Source organism: Rhinoraja longicauda, chromosome 26 (assembly GCF_053455715.1).
Source record: "Rhinoraja longicauda isolate Sanriku21f chromosome 26, sRhiLon1.1, whole genome shotgun sequence".
Lineage (NCBI taxonomy): Eukaryota > Metazoa > Chordata > Chondrichthyes > Rajiformes > Arhynchobatidae > Rhinoraja > Rhinoraja longicauda.
In genome coordinates this window covers 16,102,714-16,128,307 of record NC_135978.1, presented here as the reverse complement: position 1 = coordinate 16,128,307, position 25,594 = coordinate 16,102,714, and the positions used below count along the sequence as shown (strand labels likewise).

Here is a 25,594-nt window from a genome sequence, read left to right as displayed (position 1 = left end):
CTCTGTCATTCAATCATGACTGATCTATCTCTCCTTCCTACTCCATTCCCTTGCCTTCTCCCCATAACCTCTGAAACCCATACTAATCAAGAATCTCTCTATCACTGCCTTAGTTTAGTTTGGTCTAGAGATACAGCGTGGAACCAGGTCCTTCGGCCCCCCGATCCCACACTGACCAGGGATCACCTGTACATTAGTTCTGTCCTTCTCACTAGAGACATTTTACAGAAGCCAATTAATCTACAAACCTGCACTTCTTTAGAATGTGGGAGGAAACTGATGCACCTGGAGAAAACCCATGCAGTACCAGAGAGAACATACAAAATCCATGCATTCAGCATCTGTAGTCATGATCGAACCTGGGTTTTGGCACAGCAACTCTACCTCTGTGCCATTGTGTTTTAATGGATTGACTGGCCTTCTGTATCATAAGAAAATATGAATGAGAATTTAACGAAATCAAAAACAATGAAAATGCACAATGTATACATTGTACATTTTTAGTATTCATCTTAATTTGTTTGGTTTTCCTATAAATCCTTTCATTTTCCAACACGGACTCATTAAAACCTACCTTGATTTTCTAACACAGACTCAATAAAAGCTCACCTTGAGTTTGTAGAATTACCTTATTTAATGAACTGCCCATTGTCGACTTAAAACCAGAGGATGAATTCCATGGATTGCATGTAGATAGGACCGTCTACTTCTGTGATTTGTATCAACTGCTATTATCCAAGGAGACAATCCACAGATGTTGCTAGAGCTGCACAGGAGTTGGGGGATGGGTGTGAAAGAAGAATTGGGAATGTAGGTGGGAGTGTGCAAATGAGCTCTCTCTTCACCAGGATGAAGTGTTGAAGTTTTGCCATTTCCCATTTCCAGGTAGAAGATGTTACTTAGAAACATAGAAAATAGGTGCAGGAAGAGGCCATTTGGCCCTTTGAGCCAGCACCGTCATTCATTGTGATCATGGCTGATCATCCACAATCAGTAATCTGTGCCTGCCTTCTCCCCATATCCCTTGATTCTGCTAGCCCCTACAGCTCTATCTAACTCTCTTTTAAATTCATCCAGTGGATTGGCCTCCACTGCCTTCTGTGGCAGAGAATTCCACAAATTAACAACTCTCCGGGTGAAAATTTTTTTTCTCACCGCAGTTTTAAATGGCTTCTCCTTTATTCTTAGACTGTGGCCCCTGGTTCCGGACTCCCCCAACATTGGAAACATTTTTCCTGCATCTAGCTTGTCCAGTCCTTTTATAATTTTATACGTTTCTATAAGATCCCCTCTCATCCTTCAAAATTCCAGTGAATACAAGCCCAGTCTTTCCAATCTTTCCTCGTATGACAATCCCACTATCCCGGGGATTCTCGTGAACTACGCTGCATTGCCTCAATAGTAAGGATGTCCTTTCTCAAATTACTCTGCCCTGAATGTATGTAGCTTCCCCTGTCAAACAAAATAAACTTTGCAATCTACTGATGTAAACTTCATTTATGTTTATGCTAATATCTGGACATATTTTGATTTTTGCAATGTAAGCCTTATTAACAAGAGCTTAGATTTCAGAATGTTTTGTCTTGATCTGGAAGGTTCAGTTTTTTATGGGTTGGAAAGGTTTAGAAGGATATGGGCCAAATGCGGGTAAATGGGACACATCTTCGTCGGCATGAAGTGCCGGTTTCCGTGCTATATGATTCTATGACTTTGACAAGTGTTCTTCCTACTTGAGAAAAAATCATCAAGCCATATACCTGCATTGAAAAACATGTTGCAGATAATGTCAAACTTTGTAGCAGCTGAGCTATTAAAAAGTCTGGTATGCTACTGCAAAATTGATTTGTTGCTGTTCAGCACTTCCCCTCAAATTACAATTTTCTTTAATTTAAATCATTAATGTGGTTGTTTAAAGGGCCTGTCCCACTTTAGCCGATTTTAAGGCGACTGCCGGCGACTAGGCTGTCGCCGACAGTTCGCCAGGTGTCGCGGGCATGATCGTGAGGAGTCTTCCAAGAATCGTAATGGATCTCAGCGCGTTGCTGAGAAATCATCCGAAGTGAAATTTCTCGGCGACGGCTGGCTTGTCGCCAGGTATCGTTGCTTATTGCGGGCGCTGTTGCCTGGTGTCCCCAGGTTTGCTAGGTTCTCTTAGATGCATTTAGAAACACATTATATTAAAATAAATAAAGTCATTTCAAAATACCATAAAATGCTTGTGTTTAACCAATTTATTTACCGTCAGGACATTTGACAGGTAGATTGGAGGCGACAGTTTGACGGTCAAGTAAGCGTGGGAATTTTGCGATGTTTATGGCCATCAGCCATTACATTTAAAGTGGCCCCCAACCCAAAGATGCATCTCCCGTACATTTTCAAAGAATGCCCACGCACTTTCCACAAAAATCCACTTAGTCACTTTTTAAATTATTTTTTTTAATACAGCTATTAGTAAACTGGAAGTAAATCCAGTTCATGCCTTGTTACAGCGATGCTTGGTTTTTAAGTAACCCATACAAGATGTTATAGTTCAAAACTCAAGTACTTACCGACTTGTCAGTGATTTCAGCGAAAATTAGGACGGCAAGCATTGACAGCGTGTGAATTTTGCGAAGTTTCCGAAGACGCTGTAATCTCGACCTGACTCGGCATTGTCGTGGTCATTGTCGTCGGGTAAAAGAAAATTTTGGCGATCTGCTACGACTTTGACAGTTTGACAGTCGCCTTAAAATCGCCTAAAGTGGGATAGGCCCTAAACTTAGTACATTACATCATTCAATGCAGAAAATTTGTGATTTGCACTTGGTCTGTTATTGTTGCAGGTATATCAAATACAGTAATTAATACATATCTATTTTTTGAATCAGGTGGAAGAGTTGGAAGGGGTTATAAATGATGAGTTACCAAATTGCTGGGAATGTCCAAAGTGTAACCAGGAGGGAAAAACTGGCAAAGTAAGTACTGACAAAATGTGATTTGCTTACAAGGAATTTTTTTGATTTAATAGAATTTTAAACCTAATAGGCACTGCTATGTCGAACTGTTTGGTTTAGATATAATTTGTAGCTAAAATTTAAAATAAAATAAATACTTGCATAATCTCACTGATGTATTTATAAATTAATTGTCTTGCATAATTCCCAATGTTACCCTCAATCAAAAATTTCCATTTTCCACTCGCCCTCCTTATTTCTTTCCCGTCCACATTATAAACATTAAAAATTCAAAGCAGAATGTTTCCTTATTTAGTATACTTTAAAGCAATGTTTATGTACACAAATCACTAACAATTAGTTCAAAACCCAATCAAAAAGGTTGTTATAATATTGTCCAGAAAGAGGGGACAGAGAAATGTCTGAGGAAGTGGTACTTCAACGTTAGTTTTTTTTTGTTTTATCTTTAATCTTTACTGGGCCCAAACCTCTCCTGCGGGTCCGGCAACCCACGTTGGGTCCAAACATCTCCTGCGGGCCCAGCAAACCTCTCCCAACTGACGACACTCACCCATTTCAACCCCCCTTAAAACTTCCTTGCGGCCGGGGGCAGGCGAGGGGGGAGAGGAAAATGGAGAGGGAGCCATTCACCCCGGGCCCATGCGCCATCGCGTCGGCCTACAGCAGGAGAGCTCTCCTCCCCCCCCCCCCCCCCCCAATGACTCCACTCCCGTCACTCGGGTGGCTCTTGCCCCCTCCGAGCGGCAACCCTACCCCCAACTGCCCACGCGAGGATCCGACGGCCATCTTACGTAAGTATTAGATCAATGGGCCCCAATTGCACATGCGCGGACCCGTTGGGTTCCCATTGTGACATCAAACACGGAGGTAGCCAATCGGGACGTGCTGGACCCCAGGTGGGGGGAGGTGGTCGAGGCAATCAAATTTATTAAAGTTTAAAAAGTGATTTTTTAAAGTTTAAAAAGTGAATAACTTTTAAAATACAACAACCATTTGAACCGCAGCCCAATGGTGAGTAAGGTGGGCCTAAAATTGTTGCGCTATCGTGTACTGTTTTGGCTGTATTTCAGGAACAAATCTATCCACAAATATATATAATTTGTAATTGATTCCACCCACTACCAGTTATGGCAAGTGAATGTTTAAGATTGGCAAATGTTAAAAATGTCATGATGCAGATGATTGATAAATCAGATTAGAATATAAAGGGATATCCCCATTGAAGAAGGGTCTCGACTCAAAACGTCAACCATTCCTTCTCTCTCGAGATGCTGCCTGACCCGCTGAGTTACTCCAACATTTTGTATCTACCTCCCCATTGAAGAATGTGAGATTGTTTTTCTCACTGGTCTGTGGGTAGCTCCAAATTAAGTAATCTGACTAAGACACAATGAGTTTGAGCGGTTTATAGTAGTTCTCCTCTAATTAGCTTTATTGTTTGAGAGCAGTTTTCCATTTATTGGGAGAGGAATAAAGTGTGAAGCCATAACTAATCCAGCTGGCAGATAGAATATGAAACAGTGCAGCACAAGAATGGGGCCCTTTGGCTCACAATGTCTGTGCCGAACATAATGCCAAGACCACCTCTTATCTGCCTGCATATCATTTGGTTGAATTGGGTGATCAAACTCATGATAGGTAGACACAAAATGCTGGAGTAACTCAGCGAGTCAGGCAGCATCTCAGGAGAGAAGGAATGGGTGACCTTTCGGGTTGAGACCCTTCTTCGACTCAAAGGTCACCCATTCCTTCTCTCCTGAGATGCTGCCTGACCCGCTGAGTTACTCAAGCATTTTGTGTCAACCTTCGATTTGAACCAGCATCTGCAGTTATTTTCCTACTCAAATTCATGATAGGTATCCATACATGTCGATCACCTGACTGACAATCTTCCCCACTTTCTATTGTACAACCCAAGCTACTTAAAATGAACAATTATTTGTATTGTGAAGCATAAAAGAGAGCAAGCAGGTGTTTGAGACCCATGTTAAATGTTATATACATGTGATACAGTGAATACATAAAACCATCTTTAGATTTCAGCAGCACCAGGAATGCATGCGCATAATTAATCTTTACTCTTGTCACGATATTTATAGATCTGTTTTTGTAGTCAGAAATATTTTGAAAAGTGAAACAGAATGTAAAGCTCCACACAACAGTTGCAGTATTTTTTTTCAGACCAGTTTTGGGGAAATAGGATTATTTTTCAATACAATTTTAATCTTCTGGGGTGAAGTTAAATCCAGGTATTTAATGTGTTAATATGGAATTTTATTTTCTAGAATGTATCACTTTGTTTTAAATATTCCAACATGTATAGCTTTACAGTTATAAATAAAGTACGGGGGGGAAATGGATTAAAGTAAAATATATGTAGACCACATACCACACCAGGCAGCGCAGCGCAAGCTTCTCTGCAACAGCGGGTGGTAAAGTGCGTTTATTCCCATTTCCGATCTTCATGCAGAAGAGAGGCCCTGGGTTTAAATTCGCCTCCAATCTTCCTGGGTCTCTCTTAAAGGAGTTTAAAGAAGGTGAAGATGGAGGGAGACGAAAATCTGAAGATCTTGGACGTCCAAGAATGGAGGAGTATCATTCCAACAGACGGAAATCTGATGATGGGCTGGGACTCAAACGAAGAAAAGACAAGGATCTGCCTACAGATTTGGGCCCAAGAAAAAAGGTATTGCATTTTTTTAATGTTTTTGTTTAAAAAATATATATTTTAACCTTTTTTAAAAGTCCACCCAGATACAAACATAAAGAAATTTACGTTATAAGGATACTGTTTTACAAAACTAATTGCACATCTGCAAACTCTTTGAAAGAATACATGGAGTTTGGGGTATTTTTTGGGGGGGGGGGGCGGCAAGTTGTGAATTGTACTGACCTTGCATCAATTGATGTATTGGAGTATGTGAAATTCATTAGTTGAAACAGGAAATGAGCTGCAGCAATATCTGATTTATCTTCATTAATGTCCAGATCAAAGAATAACTTAATTTTGAGCTGCAGTTCCTAACTACCAATTTTATGAATATAAAGAGTTGTGGTTATTGGAATACGCAAGACCTAGTAGGAAATGTAAGCCCCAGTGATGATGATGGAACATTGGAGCAGGACAAAACCATTTTGCATTTCTAGCTCGTGCTACCATTTAAATAGATCATGACTAAAACATAACCTAACTCAATTTACCTGCCTCTTTATCCCCAAGCCCCTCACCCCAAGCATATCTTTTAATGGTTTTGGTTATGAAAAATATAATAAACTCAGAATTTAAACATTATCAGTTGCTATTTGTAGATGAGTGTTCCAAAGTTCTACCATTATACAAATCCTTCACTGAAAGGTTTAAACTTTTTTTAAAGATTGTATCCCTGGATTTTAATACCTCAGCTGAACTCTCCCCCAACATCAGGAACATGTTTCCTGCATCTAGCGTGTCCAATCCCTCAATAATTTCATATGTTTCTATAAGATCCCCTCTCATCCTTCTAAATGCCAGTGAATACAAGCCCAGTTGCTCCATTCTTTCATCATATGACAGTCCCGCCATCCTGGGAATTAACCTCATGAACCTATGCTGCACTCCCTCAATAGCAAGAATATCCTTACTTAAATTAGGAGACCAAAACTGCACACTACTCTAAGTCTTGTTGCAAAGTCACGACCTGAAACATTAACAATCGCTTTGCCTCCAAGATGCTGCTTAACCTATTCAGTTCCTCCAGCAGTTAGTTTTTTTGCTCCATTGATGTACCTTTTAATCATCACTCTTTTCTTAAATTCTTCTTCTTATCATGTCCCACACATGTTAGATATTGTGTTTCAGCCAAAACTGAACACAACTTTTAGCAATATCATTGTTCTCATTGTTTCTTAAATTCAGAGTGGGTGACCTCACATTTACTTGCATCAATATTCATTATCCAGTGTTTTTGTTATTCCTTAATCTATTTGTAAGTCTTTGTAATTTAATGTTGCCATCTACACTGCTACCTATGTGAGTTAGCTTTGTCATCAGCAAATCTATATATATGCTAAGAAACTGGGTCATTTAGCATCTCGGTTTTTGCATTACATTTTCCAATTTCCATGAAAAGTAAACATTGCTTCACATTTGGAATTTCAAATAGGAACTCCTCCGTTAGTTCTGGGTCATCACAATGTCTCATGCAAAAGTGTATGTAAGACTGTGGTCATGTTCAAAAGCATTCAACCATGTTTAATCCACAGTGTGTCATACATCATGGAAACAGGGCCTTCGATTCAGCTTGTCCAGGCCGACCAAGGTGCCCCATGTACACTAGTCCAACCTGCCCGTGTTTGGCCCATAATCTCTCTAAACCTTTCCTATCCACATATCTGTCCAAATGTCTTTTAAATGTTGTTATAAAACATCTGAGAGTCCGTTTCCCCCCCCCCCCCTCCCCATTCATTATAAGTACGCCCTATTCTGTCCACAGGCAACTCATAAAAGCAGTCCAGTCTTTTGTGATGCTAATTTAAGTTAAGAGGACGTATGTTCCTGGCTGTCGCTGTAACCTAGATTCTGGTGTATCCCCTTTGTCTGCTTTCCCAGCCCCCCTCTAGGGACACTCCTCATTGCATGATCCATCAGCAATCTCTCCCACCCACTCCCAGAACCGAATCCTGAAGCTCTCAATCTTTACCCAATCCCGTCTCCACCTGCTTTGCCCGACCAGAAATTTCTTTCAGATCAATTACCACCTTCAATGGCCCTCTCCACTGATTCTCCAACTGACAGTTGCAGCTCCCCCGTCCAACTCCCAATCTATGCAGCAGACCCTTGCCCCTCAGAATCTTGAAATCAAAAACACATGCAAATTAGAGATACTTAAAGAGCGATACATGCACAATTCTTCCTTTCTGCTGGATAGTCATTAAAATAATCCAACGGGAAGACTAATGCATAGATTACCATTGGATTGCTTGACTCTGAGGAGGAAGGGTGGCTAGAGTGATACAACTTAAATAGGTTTGTTAAATATTTAGGCATTTCCTCACATTCTGTTGTGAATTTGAATCTTCATTCATTGAGTAAAGTATAGGGAGATGCTGTACTGTTTTAAATAAGGCCAGTTCCCCAAATTGTATTAATATACACTTTGCTGCCTTTTTAAAATTCTGCCTGTTCAATTCAGTTCTCTGCTGGCAGAAAGTGATGTATTTTTAGATGCTGCAGTGGCAGCCTATTTTAGGTTTGAGTATGTTTTTCATGAAACCTTGAATCACATTAATTTTATCTGATTGGTCAGTCGAACAGTATTAAACATTTTGCAATTTGAATGATGAAATGAAACTTAAGAGGGCAAAATGTGACCAAGAAAATAATGTTGAACTGCCACTGAAGGGATGAATTGAAAGCAAGAGGGTGTAGATCTCAAACTACGTCATCTTGGAGCTGTGCCTTTTTTATGCTGTTAAAACAGCTTTTAGAATCAGAATAATGCAGCATAGGAGGAAGTGCTTGCCAGGATTTTTACCTTCGCTGTTTTGGAGTCAGTAGATTGGGCAATGTTCATGGACACGGCAGCGGACCTGAATGAATTTGCCACAGTCATTACAGACTTCATAAGGAAATGTGTGGAGGACTGTGTTCCTACAAAAACCATCCGAGTGTTTCCTAACCAGAAGCCTTGGATGAACCAGGAGATCCGCATTCTTCTGAAGACCAGATCGCGGGCATTCCGGTCTGGTGACGCAGAGGTCTATACGAAGTCCAGATACAACCTTGACAAGGCCATGGAAAAGGCCAAAAGGGACTTCTGCTCAAAGCTGGAGGATGGGGCGGACATTCGGCAACTGTGGCAGGGCTTGAATGCCGTCACCTCCTGCAAGGCGAAATCAGGAGGTAGCTTAAGCAACAGTGAAGCATCACTCCCTGACGAGCTCAATGTGTTCTACACACGCTTTGATAGGGAGAATACTGATGTGCCTTCCCGAGCCCCCATATGCCCTGATGGTATTGCAGTCACAGAAGACGACGTCAGAAGATCCTTCTGGGGGGTGAACCCTCGGAAAGCGCCGGGACCTGATGGTGTACCCGATTGAGTTCTCAAAACTGCACACCTACTGGCTGGAGTTTTTGCAGACATTTTCAACCTCTCATTATTGAGGTCTGAGGTTCCCACCGGCTTTAAGAGGGCATCAATAATACCGGTCGGTGCCCAAGAAGAGTAAGGTAACGTGCCTCAATGACTATCGACCAGTGGCACTAACATCCGTGGTGATGAAGTGCTTTGAGAGGTTGGCTCTGGTGCCTATCAACTCATACCTCAAGAACTTCGACCCATTACAGTTTGCCTTCCGCCACAGCAGGTCAACGGAGGATGCGATCTCACTGGCTCTCCACTCCGTACTGGACCACTTAGACAATAAAAACACTTGCGTCAGGCTGTTGTTTATAGACTACAGCTTGGCGTTCAATACCATCATCCCCTCCAAGTTGGTTATCAAGGGCCTGCCAAACTGGCCATCCGCGACTCACAGTGCCAGGCGGAAGAGGGCTCTGCCCGAGCCAGCTGCCTACCCCATTTCCGGGGTTACATTCGCGCCTGGGTGGTGTTGGAGAGGGACTATGCGCTGTCCACGGGCACCCGGGAGGATTCCCGGGACCGCTGGGCACCGCGGGGATTGGATGTATCCTGGATGGGGATTGTAATATAATTGTATAATAGTTTCAATTGGTATATTTGTTTGTATAGTATTCTGGTGGTGGGTTCTGTTTTGGTTTTATTGTATTGTATATATTATTTTAATATTTGAATAAATATTTTTGATTGAAAAAAAACTGGTTATCAAGCTCGCGGAACTGGGTCTATGCATCCCTTTGCAATTGGATCCTCGACTTCCTCATCCACACACCATAGTCTGTTCAAATTGGCAGAAATATCTCTTCCTCCACCAATCAGTACGGGAGCACCTCAAGGCTGCATGCTCAGCCCTCTGCTCTACTCACTCTATACTCATGACTGTGTAGCCAGACACACTGCGAACTCCATCTTCAAGACACCACCATTGTTGGACGAATTACAAATGGTGATGAGTCAGAGTATAGAAGTGATATCGACCGATTGACCAAATGGTGCCAGCACAACAACTTGGCTCTCAATATCAGTAAAACCAATGAACTGACTGTGGACTTTGGAAGAGAAAAGATGAAGACCCACAATCCTGTTTATATCAATGGGAGGGACGGTGGTGGAGAGAATCAAAAACTTCAATTTCTTGGGTGTACATATTTCCAAAGATCTTTCCTGGACCCAGCACACTGATTCAATTATAAATAAAGCACATCAACGCCTCTACTTCCTGAGAAGATTACGGAGATTTGGTATGTCAGAGAGAATTCTCTTGAACTTCTACAGGTGTACAGTAGAGAGCATATTGACGGTTGCATCATGGCCTGGTTCGGCAACTTGAACGCCCAGGAGCAGAAAAGACTGCAAAAGGTTGTGAACACTGGCCAGTCCATCATCGGCTCTGACCTCCCCACCATCGAAGGGATTTATTGGAGTGTATGTATGTATATACAAATACATATTCTGTTGTGCCGCAGCAAGTAAGAATTTCATTGTTTTATCTGGGACACATGACAATAAAACACTCTTGACTCTCTTGATTCTCTTGACTCTTGTATCCCTTACCCAATATTGCATCCACAGTGCCACTTTATTTTTATTTTCAAGGGATTTAATTTTATAAATTAAGGTTTTTTCATGGAATATTTTATTAAAGTTCACATTAACATGAACCACACCTCATTAATCAACAGTAAAAACACTCGTGCATTAGCAACCTTAAATTTGTAAATCACCTCCTTTTGCAGTCATTTGTAGAATTCTAACTTTGAATGTTCTCCCTTAAGTTTGTCAGAATGTTTACTCAACTTGAACTCTTGTCTATTTGAAAGCTTCCTAATAATCAGTTGCAGTGGTGGTTAACCAGTTTTTAAGTAGCATTGACCTGGGTCATACTTTTTCAATTCATTAAAATTAGAAGCGTTTTCCAGTTAAGTATTTTTACACTTGATTTGCGTTGAAATTCAATTGCATATTTTCTGCAGGGAAATGTGATAATAATTCCTGGACCATTTCAATCATTGGCAATTTAACCAGATGTGACTGAGGGAGAGCTGTTCATGGTGTAATCATGCATATGATTAGATTTTATAGGAACAATATATTTCTGGAGTATGAAATATCGATGATTTTTTGTTTGCATTGTTCATGCTGCAATTGGTTCACATTGTTCTGAGACTTCCCAACAGAATATACCTTCACAACTATCTTAAAGCCCAGACTCCACATAAATGCAAATGTTTTGAATTTTCTGGCAGATTTTCAAACTGCATTCCAGGGTCTCCCCATACATTGCAGTCACTTGGATCCAACTTTTAAATTCCTAACAGTTATGCTGGGAACTATGGCTGCTGAACCTTCATTAGGTTAGATGGTGTAGATTCGGTGATCAAATTTATTTATTTGGAAATGATCACCTGGAAAGCAGAGTACATTTCAGATTTACATTTTTAAATTGAGTTAAATTGTTTACTTGTGTTTCAATCTTGTTTTAGATATTTAAAAGGAGATGATGTAAATTATATTTAATGATTTTTAAAAATATTTCTGAATATCAGAATCATTCACAAACAGTAAGTGGTTGCTGGCTTTCATAGCCAGAAAAACCTGAGGACATGGCCTGGCTGGATTCCTAAGTTTTTCTGGAGGCATGCCTTGCCATCTACTGCCAGAAAACCCTGCTTTTTGCAGGACCTCTGTCCACCTCAGGTGTTTTTTTATCAGGACATTGCTGCTAGAATATTTGCTAGGTGCCGATCCACTGTCGACAGGAAATTCTATTTTTTTTTGTCAGCTGATTTCTTTAAGTTACTTTTACTGATGTATCGCTTCTAAAAAAAAGATGAATCTAAAAAATCCCCAATGTTGGAAGAGGTGATACAAAGGGAAATATAGTAAATGTTGTGCATGCAGTACAAGTAGGAATCTAATTAGATATGTAACTTATTTAAGATGCATGAGCTTTACTTCCAGAAGAAATAGTTTATTTGATTTTCTATTTAATGGTGTCCCACATTTTGTATATGTATCCAGGAAGTATACAAGTGTATATAGTGGGATTTCCATGGAATGGCATTCTTAAAAATGCAAAAATATTAATTCTGAAGTCTGCTCTCAATCTTTAACATTTTAATCTGTTTGAATACTTATCGATGTTTTTCTAGCCATATAAATGTCTGCACTAGTTCAGAGTATACTGAGGACTCAATAGTTTGCATAGTACTTTGACATGACCTTTTCAGTGCATTTGAGCAAGCAGACACCTAACAGTTTTGCATCTGAACCAAAAGCTTATGTCTCCTATATTTCAAAACAGAGGATGTAAATATTCCGCAGACCAGGCAGCATTTGTGACAAGGGAAACAATTACTAATGCTTCTGGATCAATGACTTTCCATCAGATCATCTTAATCTTTTTTTACAATGTCTTGATCTGCCTTTTGTTCAATTCAAGGAGTGGCTTTAATCCAATCACTCAGTCAAATAGATGAATGAAAACTCTAATATTGTCCTGAATTAAAGATTCTGGTAAACATATTATTAATTTACTATTATTGGTCATTCATAAACATGTCACATCAACTATGTATGGAAAATTAACAAAAATAAATACATTTTTGAATACTTTTCAGATTGCATATTTATGTCTCAATGTTTTTCCTACAGTGTAAAGTGTATGTAGAATAATCCCCTATTCAAACTGTAACTGTCATGATAATTCGAGCACTTTCTTATCCCTTTTCTTTGTCTCTTTTTAAATACAGTCACAACTTAGCCCTTCTCATCACCTTCTTTATAACCTCACTTACTAAAATATTTGCTACTTTTGTTGGGAAAGTAGTGAGTTCTAAAGCTTGGCTATCTCATCCATTGAGGGTAGATAAGTTTGACATTCATGAATCTAGATCATTAAAATGTATCTACAGAGACATGAAATCATCAGAAAAGCTAATTTAATGATGGGTCTTTAGCCCAGAGAATCAGAATGCAAAAGGTAAGAATTTTGCTGCAGTTGTACAACATCCCATTTAAGCAGCAGATACTGAAAGCTGCCGACCATACTGTATGAAGGAAGGAATGTTTTTGGAGGATATTCAGCAGGAATTTATTAGAATGATAATCGGAATTGAATGGTTGAACCATGAGAGAATGCTGCACAGCAAGAGCGACATTCCCAGGAACTGAAAAAGGTAATTAAATCAAAGCTTTCAAGATCGAAGTTTCAAGATGAGATTGGTAGAACTTTGGAACCAATGAATGCTCGATTAGTTGTCAATTTTAAAGTCAAGCTAGAAAGGTTTTTATGAATGCATTCAGTTAAGCAAAGTTATTTTTATGGAGCAAGGTCACAGATCAGTCATGATTTTGTCTAATGGCAAAAAAGTTCAAAGGGTGAAATGCTTTCTCTAATGTTCCCAGGTTCCTTTACTCAAGGACAAAAATGAAATTCATAGTACATCTGATTAAGACTTAACTCTCTGAAATTACAATCCATTATCTAAAGTTTTTAATTACTGATCTTTGACGAATAGTGTGGTGTGCAATTTATTTTTGTATAAGCAATGATGGATAATGTAGCAAAGTGAAAAAAGTTGTATGAAAATTTCTAACCAGATCATGATGTACTTTTTTTTAGCTGAGAGGAGGAAAAGATGACAAACTTCAAAAGAGAAAGGTAGGCAATGTTGTCTTTAGAAGAAAATAATATGTGTTTTGGTTTTATTGTCTCCAGTAAACTAATATTAGCACCTTTGTGAAACAGTTTTATACACCAGTAGGGAATGGGCATTAAACTGCTTTTAAACCATTTGTTTTTTTAATTTGAGAACACCTGTTCAATTTTTAAGAATTTTGGATTACTATTTCAGTTTTGTGGAAACCACAGTGGCAGGTTGCTGAACTAATTCCAGGTTGAATGACCTTTTTTGGCCGTTACTCTTCTGGGTTCTGTGCATTAGTCACTCTTTTAATGCAGTTGAAAATTTTGGGTGTCAAATAATTTAATAAGATCTATCAGCATAATGATACATCCTGTTTTGTTTAGAATTTTCTTAAAATCCAATGGCATGGAACTTCATGCTTTGGGTGCAGTGATTGGTTGTGAGCAACTCCATTAGTTGCATTCATCTGATAACTTTGAATGCAAAATTGCACCTTCTTCCTTGTGGTAGAGAGAATTATCTGAAAATATTTCCCCTTCCACTCCTGTAACTATTTATTGGAACTGTGTTACCAGGGTGTATTTTTTTTGAAGAGCTAAGATGATTACAAAATAGCCAACTGTCTTATGTGCATTTGATCATGTGCTAATGTGCAGAAAGGTGTTCATTTTGTTGGTGATACAGGAACAGGTCAGTTTTTTTGTTTCATGAACCTTAACATTAATGCCATGAGTTTTGGCGTATTGTTCAATTGTGTATGCCCATCATGTCATAAATGATAGCCCTTGTGCTATACTGTTTGGGTCCATTTCCAATTGCAGAGGTATGAAGTTAATTAGAATTAAGTACAGTAATTATGGGTTGTGCAACCTTTTTGTTTCAGATCATTTACCTAGGTTGCTGGAGTGATTTTTAGCTTCTGAGATGTAAAAGAAAATCATGGGAAATTAACAAACCACTCTGTTAATTGAAATTTCAGAAGTTCAACTTGTTTGAACTTAAAAAACGCATATGTTTTGAACTTAAAAAACATATGTTTTTAGTGTAGATAAAAAGGCTAATCTAATCTTTGTAGATTCTTTAGAAAATCCTTTCAGATCAGTGCCATGCTGAAATATTAACAACTTAGCAACTGATTTGTACCTTGCAAAATTGCAAAAGGTAAAATTTCTTAATCCACATACTAGTTGTCACCCTAGATGACAGAGAATAGTTTTTGATGTTAATTGTACCAAAAGTGAGTCACAATGTTCATAGGAAAACTACAAATACTTTTGGATTAATATAACCCAGAGGCATTGAACATGTTTATAATAGTAGATTTGCAGGCCTCAGAATACTGTATGGACCTCAACCAGGCAACTTATTTCTTTTATGATACCATTTTTTATATAGTATTTCCAGGAAATACAATTCCATCCTTTTTGGGTTCCAAAATAGTGTTTTAGATGCCTATTGTAATGTATTTGCAATAGGACCCGATACTGTGCTGGGGAGTGTTAGTCTAAATGCCACAATTTCGACAGGACATTTTGGGAACTTCCAAACAGGTCTTTCTACTTTATTCTTGTCTAACAGCCAGGCACTCCCAACATGTGATACCACATTCTATGATGTGATTATGTTCTATACTTGCATTGCGTATTTGCATATTGCACAAAAATGTGTAGGAAGGAACTGCAGATGCTGGTTTACACCAAAGATGGACACAAAATGCTAGTGTAACTGAGCGAGACAGGCAGCTGCCAGCAGTTACTCCAGCATTTTGCACAAAAATATACCATATCTCTGAACCTGTTGCCGTGAATTTCCTGTGTTGCTCTAGCTCTTGTTCACATGCATCTTTCAAGAATGGCTGTCTGCTGTCTTCAGATATTGCTACCTTTCTTCCTAAATTAATTTTAGATAATTTAGATTTTTCTATATAGCATTCACAAATGGGAGTGGTAACTAATTGTTATCAGTTAGATAAGAATCCGAGGAAAATATTTATTCCTATTGAATCCAAGTGTAATTTTTTAAGTAGAACTGGACTGTCGAAATCCACAGTGTAAATATCGTAGAGGCTGTTATCTCATTGGGTGTGCAGCAATTGTAATCTGTTTAAGAAAATATTTATTTTGCTACATTAATGTTTACTCGTACTATTAATTGGGCAGGCAGGTCATTACGGTGGCATCTAATTAATCTATGAATCTGATTTTAATTCATAAGACAGTGGGTCATACATTTTGTGCAAAATTAAAATTTATATCGGATAATGTATTGTCTGTCTTTGCAAGTGACACAAAAAATAGTTGTTGGTAGTAGGGAAGTAGTCTTAGGCCACAGAATGATATTGATCATCAGTTAGCAGATTTGGCAGAGCTCTAGCAGATGGAATTTAATCCCAAAAAGTACAAATTTAACCTTATTTGCAATGTCAACATAGGGTAGGACATAAAGAAATGATGGGGCCAAGGATTAAGGAATACGGTGCCTTTGGTGAAAAAGTCTGTGGATTTTAAAGAGGTCAGCACAGGTAGATGAGATGAGTATAAGGGATGTTTGCCTCCATTACTTGGTATGTGCATATAAAAGTATAGAGGCCATGTACATCATGACAAAACATTTCTCTGACCACAAACGGAATATTGCGTGCAGTTCTGGTTCCCACACTGGAGGAAGGACAATAGCTCTGAAGAAGGTGCAGAAGAGATTTACCAAGGTATTGTCTGGGGTGTAATGTTTCAGTTATGAGGCAGGATTGGATAGATTGGGTTAGTTGTCCTTGAAGCAGAGGAGGCTGAGGCACCTGATGGATGTATACAAAATTGAGGGGCATAGATAGGGTAGAGAGTTGGAAAATCTTGCCCATAACGGAGATGTTTGAAACTAGAAGACATTGGTTTTAGGGTAAGGAGTAAGAGGTTTAAATGCGATTTGAGGAAGAATATTTTTTCAATCAGAGGATAGTTGGCAATTGGAATACCATGCCTATGTGGCTGGCAGAGACGTGTACTTTCACAAAATGTATGTAGCATCTGGACAAGTATATGGAAGGCGATGGACCAAGTGCTGGTAAATGAAATGAGTATAGATGTATACTTGGTCAGCAAGAACATGGTAGGACAAGGGGTCCTATTTCTATGCTCTGATACTATGAAATATAATTTGCTTATTTATCGATGACAACTATTCACTTTGTAAATAACAATAATTAATTCTTCTCTATATTACTGTATACATTATTTTAATGTAGTACCTTGTCCCTTATAAAACACTCTCAATTGCACCTAATCTATATTTAATGGGGGGTTGAGAGGGGAGGGGAGGAAGGGGGGGGGGATAAGGGAGGATAAGGGGGGTTGAGGGGGATGGTCGGTGAGGGGAGGCAGGGGAGAGGGGGATGGAATGGGTAAGTGGGGGGATAAGGGAGGAGGGGAATTAAGGGGGATTCTGGGGGGTGGGAGGGGGGATATGAGTGGGTGAGTGCAGGGGGGGAAGGGGAAGGGGTGAGTTGGGGAGGGGAGGGTGCTAGACCAATGCAGGAGTGGTTTAGGGGGGTTGAGGGGGATGGAGTGGGTGAGTGGCTGAGGGGGGAGGCGAGGAGGGTGGGGATAAGAGGGCTTGAGGGGGGCATGCAGTGGGAGGGGGGATGGAGGGGGATTGAGGGGGATGGAGTGGGGAAGGGGAACAGGGGAGTGGGGGGGGGAAGGGGAGTGGGGAGGAGAGGGTGTTGTACCAATGCAGGAGAGGTTTGGGCCCAACGGGTCCACTCGGGCTAGTATATAACAAAAACAAGCATATTTTTTTAATTTTAGCATAATGTAACCATAATAATCATAATGCAATCAATGTAATCATAAAATGAAATCTTGCGTTTTCGGCATTTGATCTCTGACTAATTATCTTGACAATGTTAAAGTATTTGAAATCATCTATAGGTCATGTATTATTGCCCTTGCTCCATGCCCTTCTATCCCTCTGTGATAAATTAGAAATGTGAGTACGCTGCACCACAAATGTTGTCCATTGCTTTGTTGCATTATGTTTTGTATTTTCTATTACATTTCTTTCATTTTTGTTAGCACACAGTAAAGTAGACCACTTCATTTGCAAAAATTCTAAACTTTAAGCAAAGGCAGTCCGTCCCTGTCCCGTTCCCCTCCCCCGCACATAGCTCACATGTTGAACCATTGGTTGGAATTTCAATTTGATATGAGAAAAATAGTCCCTTCCTTCATGCACTAACAATCTCAGCCATTCAACTTTACAGGTATGGTATATGAAATGCTTTTTGTGCTGTCATCATTGTTGAACATGTGATAACTAATTTGAATGTGACCTGATCTTCAAACTTCAATGTGCTGATGACTAAATAATTGTTTTATTTGAAGTCGAGATAGACATTAACAAAGACATCTCTTAAGCCCCTTGAATGGAAATTGTAAAATTGACACGCATCCTAAAATGTCACTACTGAGCCACCATTATCTTAAGTTTGCTGATCTGAAGCAGTAAATCAACCACCTATCCATGCTGAGCCACATATTTTTTGGTGCATATTTTAGTTTTATTGCACATTCCCTTAATCAGCAGCTTTTTTTCTTAACAAGGTACTTTGGTTAATGTTTCACTTTCTTCTGTTGAGTTAAATTTTAATACTGCAATCCCACTTTTAAATGTGAAGCAAATCATGTTGGCTCTTATGCTTTTAATATACTCATAATGGTCGTTGGTATCAGAAATCTTGGCAGGTATTGGTGAATGGAATCCCAATTGGTGAATGGAATCACTATCTCAGGACAGTAATACAACAATGTCTCAAGTAGATTTTACATGATTATCCCATCGTCCATTTAAAATGCTTTAAATTATTTTGCGAATCTATGTCTCATTTCCAGCTGCTTCCATCCAATTCTAAGCCTGAATTCTAAACATTATCTGTTTTTATCACATTAATTTTAATTAGTAAAACCATATCATTTTGCAACAGTAACAGAGAGCAAGAAATAATGGTCAATATTTTCATCACACTTAGACATGCTTACATTAAAAATATAATGAGACATTGAAAGAGTGCATAAACCACTTTCTATTCATTTCTGTGTTCCTTGTCAAGAGGGCTCTTTTGAAGATCCTTTTGAAACTGCTTCAGGTGGCTCCAATGATATTCGAGATTAATATCAAAACAAATTTTCCAGTCCTATATGTGCAGTGTTAATGATCACCGCATTGCGGTAAAGCCTGTACTTCAGACGAGATACCAATTGCATGGTTTGCTGGTCGGTATCCCTTCCTCAGCAGGTGCAACCAAAGCTCTAACATTGCTGATTGTAATATGGCCACTGTATTTAGCATATAAAATTTAAGTGAACAATTTTGAGGCACGCTAGAATCGTAGTCATTTTAATGACAACAGAAATATCAAACTGGATGCACTGGTTTTGGTTCCCATGTTGATTGACATTTGTCAAACTTTACTTTGACAGGAATTTCATATACATAGAATTTAATATATTTTTTTAAATCATTGCAAATTCCGTAGGCACAAACTTGAAAATGTTAATGTTAATCATTAGTCAGAAGGGGGGACATACATTCTCAATTTATTGAGTGCTGTAAAGAAAAATTAATTGGAAGTTTTTGTTTTCTCATTTAGAATACGATCAAATTTTACACGATTATGAAGTTCAGAATTTGAACGTATATTTTGTTTTACTTAACTATTTAAATTTGATTTTTGTTCCATAGAAAAGGAAAGTGACTCCAGACTCTGAAGAATCTAATAAAGTAAACCACCTTGAAAGGTCAGAGCATGCAGATAGGATAGAACGGATACGTCAAATGATGAAACGTGTCAACAGAAATGAAGCGACCAGCTCCAGCTCCAGTTCAGATTCTGACTCTGATTCTAGCTCTGGTTCGGAATCCAGTCTACAGAGATCCGAAGGAAGCAGTGGGGAATCTAGTCCGAGGTCCATTGCAAAGACAGATAGCCAAAGGTCTAAGCTCAGAAGATTTTCCAATGACATTTTTAGTGAAGAGGATGACGAAGAAGAAGAAGATGAAGATGAAGAGAATGCAAGGAATACAAAATCTAATTTGCTTTCCTTGGCTTCAAAAGTTGGTGAAAATAACTATTATTCCTTAAGAGGAGAAAATATTCAAAAAAACTCCTTCAGGACAGTAGAGGTTTCATTAAAGAAGAAAAATGGACCATCCAGTCAGCTTTGTCACAAGGTTCTTGGAAATATAACTCGTCCTCGGATGCTAAGCAAACTCCCTGTGCAGTCTCCTCCCAAGCCATTTCAAATGGAGAGACATGTGGTTCGTCCTCCGCCTCATAGCCCTGAACCTGATTCTTTACCACTTACCAGTGGATCAGAACATGTGGTGCAAAGAGAGGTGTGGCTGGCAATATTCAGTTACCTGAGCCATAGGGACCTATGCATCTGTATGAGAGTATGCAAGACGTGGAATAAGTGGTAAGTGTAAAAACTGAGAGAAATGTACTGTAATTTGTGATCTATCTTTGACAAATTATAATTTGTGCAGTTACCCTGGGTAGCAAGGTGGCACTCCAGGCAATGAAGTGTGGCTACCAGGGTCTGATCTCTTGTACTGTCTGTGTGGAGTTTACATGTTCTCTCTGGCTATGTGGGTTTCTCCTGGGTACTCCAGTTTCCTGTTGCATCCTAATGCTGTGCTGGATGTTAAATTAATTAGCTACTGTAAATTGCCTCTATGGCGGGAGGATCAGGAGAAGTTAATGGGCAAGTGCAAATTGCGGATTATGGAATATTCAATCTCAACAGGTTCACTGGGCCAAATGGATGACTTCTGTGTTTTGAGAAAATATGAAATCAGTTAAATACTGGTGACAATACTGTTGAAATATGAGTGGATAACTCTGTTTACTTAGACGACCATAGTTGCTGATTTAACTTTGAATTATGTGGTGTTCTGAAGTTTAATGTGGGGAATTTGCAAGAATATTATGTTAACATTTGTTATTGCAAATGTGAATTTACCTAGATTGAACCATTTGGATTATCCAAAAAATGTCAGTTATATTTTTCCCCAAGCCTATAAAGGCTAAGAATTTATGGCTTATAAAATAGAAAATGCTGTCACTACGATTTTTAAAAATATTTGTCTAATAACAATTTATATATCTATAGCTTGAATTAAAAATTGAATGCTGCCATTTTTGATAAACTAGCCTTTGAAATTGGGTTGGAGAATAAGAGGGTGCAGATGCTGTTATCTGGAGCTAAAAACAAACTGCAGGGGGATTTTAGCAGATCAGAGGGCATCTGTAGAGCAAATGAATGGTTGAAGTTTCAGGTCAAGATCTTATATCATGATTGCAAGTGTGCAGAGGAGATGGCTAGTGTAAAGTGGTGAGAGGGAATGGCGAGGTGTGTGATGGATAGTGACATTGAGGGAGAGGAAAAATAAGAGGAACCAAATGGCGGAGGGATTAGTGGGTTGAAATAATGGGCTGCAACACTAAAACCACACCTATACCTGACAATTGGATCATTACAGTTAGCCCAATATTCACCACTATCTCTTAACGTCTCACTATTAATCCCGCATCTACTATTAATGTTTTCTCAATGAGAACAGGTTTAAATATAAATGCTGTTATAATATAATTATCAACATCAAGTGCAAGGCTATCTTGCTGTGTGAGATTCATGTGAGAACCAAATTATCACCAATGTTATGATCAGTTTTAAATTTTCATGATGGTTAGTAAGCAGTTGGTGATTAAGATCTGATGTAATGGTGTATTAAATCAATTAATTCACTGTTAATACAAACTTCCTGGCTGATTGTAATACACTGAAGAAACCTGGTTTTCTGGAAATTGTTCAATTTGATGTTGAGTTCAGAGCTGTAGCATTCCCAGCTGAAAGGAGATATGCTGTACTTTAAGCATACACTGTTTTGCCAATCCCCAGTGTAAGGTCAAAGACAGATGTCAGAATCGGAATGGGATAGATAATTAGAATGGCAAGTAACTGGAAGCTCTCAGTCACCATTATTTATGAAATGGAGGTATACTATCAAGCGGTCACTCAATCTGTATTTGTTTTTTGTTTGTTCCCAGTGTGGAAAATACCACACTGAGTACTGAATGCAGTATATGAAATTGAAAAAAGTACAATTTGAATTGCCGCCTTCATCTGAAAGAACTAGTGGGTCACTGGTTAAAGGGAAAAGGTGAAAGAACAGGTGGACTATTGCAATAAAGTGCCCAAACTGATATCTCTGTCGACTTTTATGAAGGTCATCTTTGAATTGAGTCACCACTAACAAGGTGTTCAGACAGGAACAGAAACATTTTTTTTTAAAAACAGAACCCAAAACCAGGCACTAAAACCAGGCACCCACCAGAGGTACTGAGCGGAAAGTCCAGCCTAGTTAGTTTGTATGTGTTAATTTTAAAATAATACACATGAAGAAACTTTAGTGCAAGGTTTAAAACATTATAAAAGTAGAAAAACTGGAGCAAATACCCAACACAACCACAGAATCAAACAGCTAAAGTATAAAACTTAATTGTCCAATTTTTTTTTTAAATGGCCCCATTAAGTCCCATTATTAAGTCCCATTATTAGTCCCAACGTGAAGAAAGCCTCTAAATTTTGTGATCTTGTGTTCAGTAAAATCATTCTCAAGGGGCCATTCCACACACCCTTGCAAAATTGTAAAAGCTAACAAACTCTACCGAGCAATGCTCCAAAATTGTATCTTCTGAATGGTTATATTTGCGTGTCTTCTGAACATAGACCTTGCCCAAAGAGTCATTATTATCTTCAAACCAAACTGTAACATCAATGACTGCAGATGTGTTTACCACCTTAAATGGCGACTAGAATAGATTAGATCTAATCTAATCTACATTAGATGTAGATGGATGTTAGATTTTCCATCTCCATCTAAAAACTGAAGTTCTTCAAAATCAAACTATTCATGTTTGGTAATTTAGTTTCACAACAGTTCTACAATTCAGTCATGTCTCTTAATCGGGGGCATTTTTACTGCCAGGATCTAAAAACATGGCAGTTCCTGTTTCTACTGCCCCACGGTTTTGTGTGCCAACTGACAATGCTTGCAGGTTTTGTCCATAATCATTGAACTAAATCGAAGATCAAAATCTTCACTAAAACTCCCAATCCACAAGTCAATCTTGGTTTCCATGTTTTTCTCATATGATCCTGGAGTAATAAAATCAAGTTCTATGTTGTTAATCTTCCATTTCTTGGTATTATAAATAAAAATCTTATTTTTGACCATCATGACAACCAACTGTTGTCTTAGTATTTTGAAATGTGCCCGACCACAAAATGTATCCACTATTTTAGGGTTTCTAGCCATGCCCTTGTGAAAATTGCTCATAAATACGATCTCATTGGGAAAGACAAGTGCTGAACATGACGTCAAAGCCATTCTTATTTGGCTCTGATGATCATGATAAAATAGGTGAAAGTGGATGGTTAATTCACTGTTTAATTTTAAATGGGACTGCTCTTACAGCCCCATTTTTGATTTCTATCAAATGATTCTACTTTTATAAATAAGGCCACAAGTAACTGGCCTTGCTTATTAATTGTGATAGACAAATTGATCTACTGTGAGAACCTAGTGTAAGAAAATAACTGCAGATGCTGTCCCCTCTTCCATTATAGATGGGGCTCTCACTAGTGTCTCTTCTACATCCCACAACTCCGCTCTTGCTCCCCCTCCCCCTATTTGTAACAAGGACAGAATCCCCCTCGTTCTCACCTTCCACCCCATCAGCCAGCGTATCCAACAAATCATCCTCCAACATTTCCGTCACCTACAACGGGACCCCACTACTGGCCACATCTTCCCATCCCCTCCCCTTTCTGCGTTCCGCAGAGACCGTTCCCTCCCTAACTCCCTGGTCCACTCGTCCCTTCCTACCCAAACCACCCCATCCCCGGGCACTTTCCCCAGCAACCGCAAGAGATGCAACACCTGTCCCTTTACCTCCATCCAAGGACCCAAACAGTCTTTCCAGGTGAGACAGAGGTTCAACTGCACCTTCTCCAACCTCATCTATTGTATCCGCTGCTCCAGGTGTCAACTTCTTTACATCGGCGAAACCAAACTATCGTTGATCGTTTCGCTCAACACCTTCGCTCAGTCCGCCTTAACCAACCTGATCTCCCGGTGGCTGAGCACTTCAACTCCCCCTCCCACTCCCAGTCTGACCTTTCTGTCTTGGGCCTCCTCCAGTGCCATAGTGAGGCCCACTGGAAATTGGAGGAACAGCACCTCATATTTCGCTTGGGCAGCTTGCAGCCCAGCGGTATGAACATTGACTTCTCCAACTTTAGATAGTTCCTCTGTCCCTCTCTTCCCCCCCCCCCTTCCCTTCCCAGTTCTCCCTCTAACCTCGTGTCTCCACCTATATCCTTCCTTTGTCCCTCCCCCCTGACATCAGTCTGAAGAAGGGTCTCGACTCGAAACTTCACCCATTCCTTCTCTCCTGAGATGCTGCCTGACCTGCTGAGTTACTGTGAGAACCTATGTCATTGCACTCAATTTATATGAGGGAGGATGTTGCCATCATAACTGGACCAGCAATTTCATTATTACCTATAACATCCAACTCATTATTCCTTCATCAATATTATCCTCACTATATTCATCTACTTCATTATTCTTTTTTAACATTGCAGACTTACTAAGCCTGACCACATGCCTTTCATTTGACATTGCCTTTTAAAAAAATCAGATTGCTGTTGTCAGACTTGGGTGACATCTCACTGGCTGTGATAGCGTTTGCGAGGCTTATTAGCCGTTAACATTTGATAGTTCACTGTATGCATTTTCTTTTTAGTCCAAATAATTTAACAATGATATCTTTGGATCAAATTGACAGCAACCTCCACCTTTTCCTATTAGTGCCACTCATAACATCATGTTACTAGGATTCTTGCCTTCCTGGCATTCCACACCACTGGATGTCTTTGCCTCATGCAGGTCAAGACCACTCTTGGGGGTATAAAAACCATATATTTATTACCTCTCCTCATCGTCGGTATCTGCCATATCAGCACATAGAAACATAGAAAATAGGTGCCGGAGGAGGCCATTTGGCCCTCCAAGCCAGCACCGCTATTCATTGTGATCATGGCTGATCATCCACAATCAGTAACCCATGCTTGCCTTCTCCCCATATCCCTTGATTCTGCTAGTCCCTAGAACTCTATCTAACTCTCTTTTAAATTCATTCAGTGAATTGACCTTTACTGCCTTCAGTGGCAGAGAATTCCACAAATTCACAACTCTCTGGGTGAAAAAGTTTTTTCTCATCTGAGTTTTAAATGGTCTCCCCTTTATTCTTAGACTGTAGCCGCTGGTTCTGGAACATCTTGCCAAAGTACATCACACCATCGCCTACATTGGAATGACACCTTTTTTTAATGCTTATGGCAATGGGTGTGCACAGAAACTCCTTCATTACAATCTTCACAAAACAAATACTAACCTTATACGAACTTCCACTATCGTACCACTTCCTTCTTACTATCCATGCTGCTGTGGTTGGGAGAACTAATACCCCATGCTCACGAAAACTACCTAAAACTTTACAAATCTCATCTGAAAAATAAAAATATCTTTGAACTGTCTCACCAAAAAAAGTGAAAATGTCAAAATCAGCATTTAAAAAAATATCCTTGCTTTACTAAAGTCAATGATATTGGCCTTATCCTCAACCTAAATGTCCTCTTCCCCACCATTATTCATAATGTCCTTTAAAAGGGGAAGTAGTAAATTAACAGTGGGAACTAATATTTTCTCAGTTAAAATAATGTAGCTTGGGTGCCTGAGGTTAAGT

General features: G+C 39.3%; 1 protein-coding gene across 3 annotated transcripts in view; it reads left to right on the top strand.

Moving 5' to 3' along the window:
* The window catches only part of LOC144606485 (lysine-specific demethylase 2B-like), a 149,074-nt gene that overhangs the window by 70,344 nt on the left and 53,136 nt on the right, over positions 1 to 25,594 (top strand). For all 3 annotated transcript variants that reach the window (XM_078422649.1, XM_078422648.1, XM_078422650.1), the window contains 4 exons: positions 2,868 to 2,954; positions 5,479 to 5,640; positions 13,701 to 13,739; positions 19,462 to 20,195. In XM_078422649.1, coding sequence (XP_078278775.1) covers positions 2,868 to 2,954; positions 5,479 to 5,640; positions 13,701 to 13,739; positions 19,462 to 20,195 — 1,022 coding nt within the window. The remainder of the gene's footprint in view (positions 1 to 2,867; positions 2,955 to 5,478; positions 5,641 to 13,700; positions 13,740 to 19,461; positions 20,196 to 25,594) is intronic.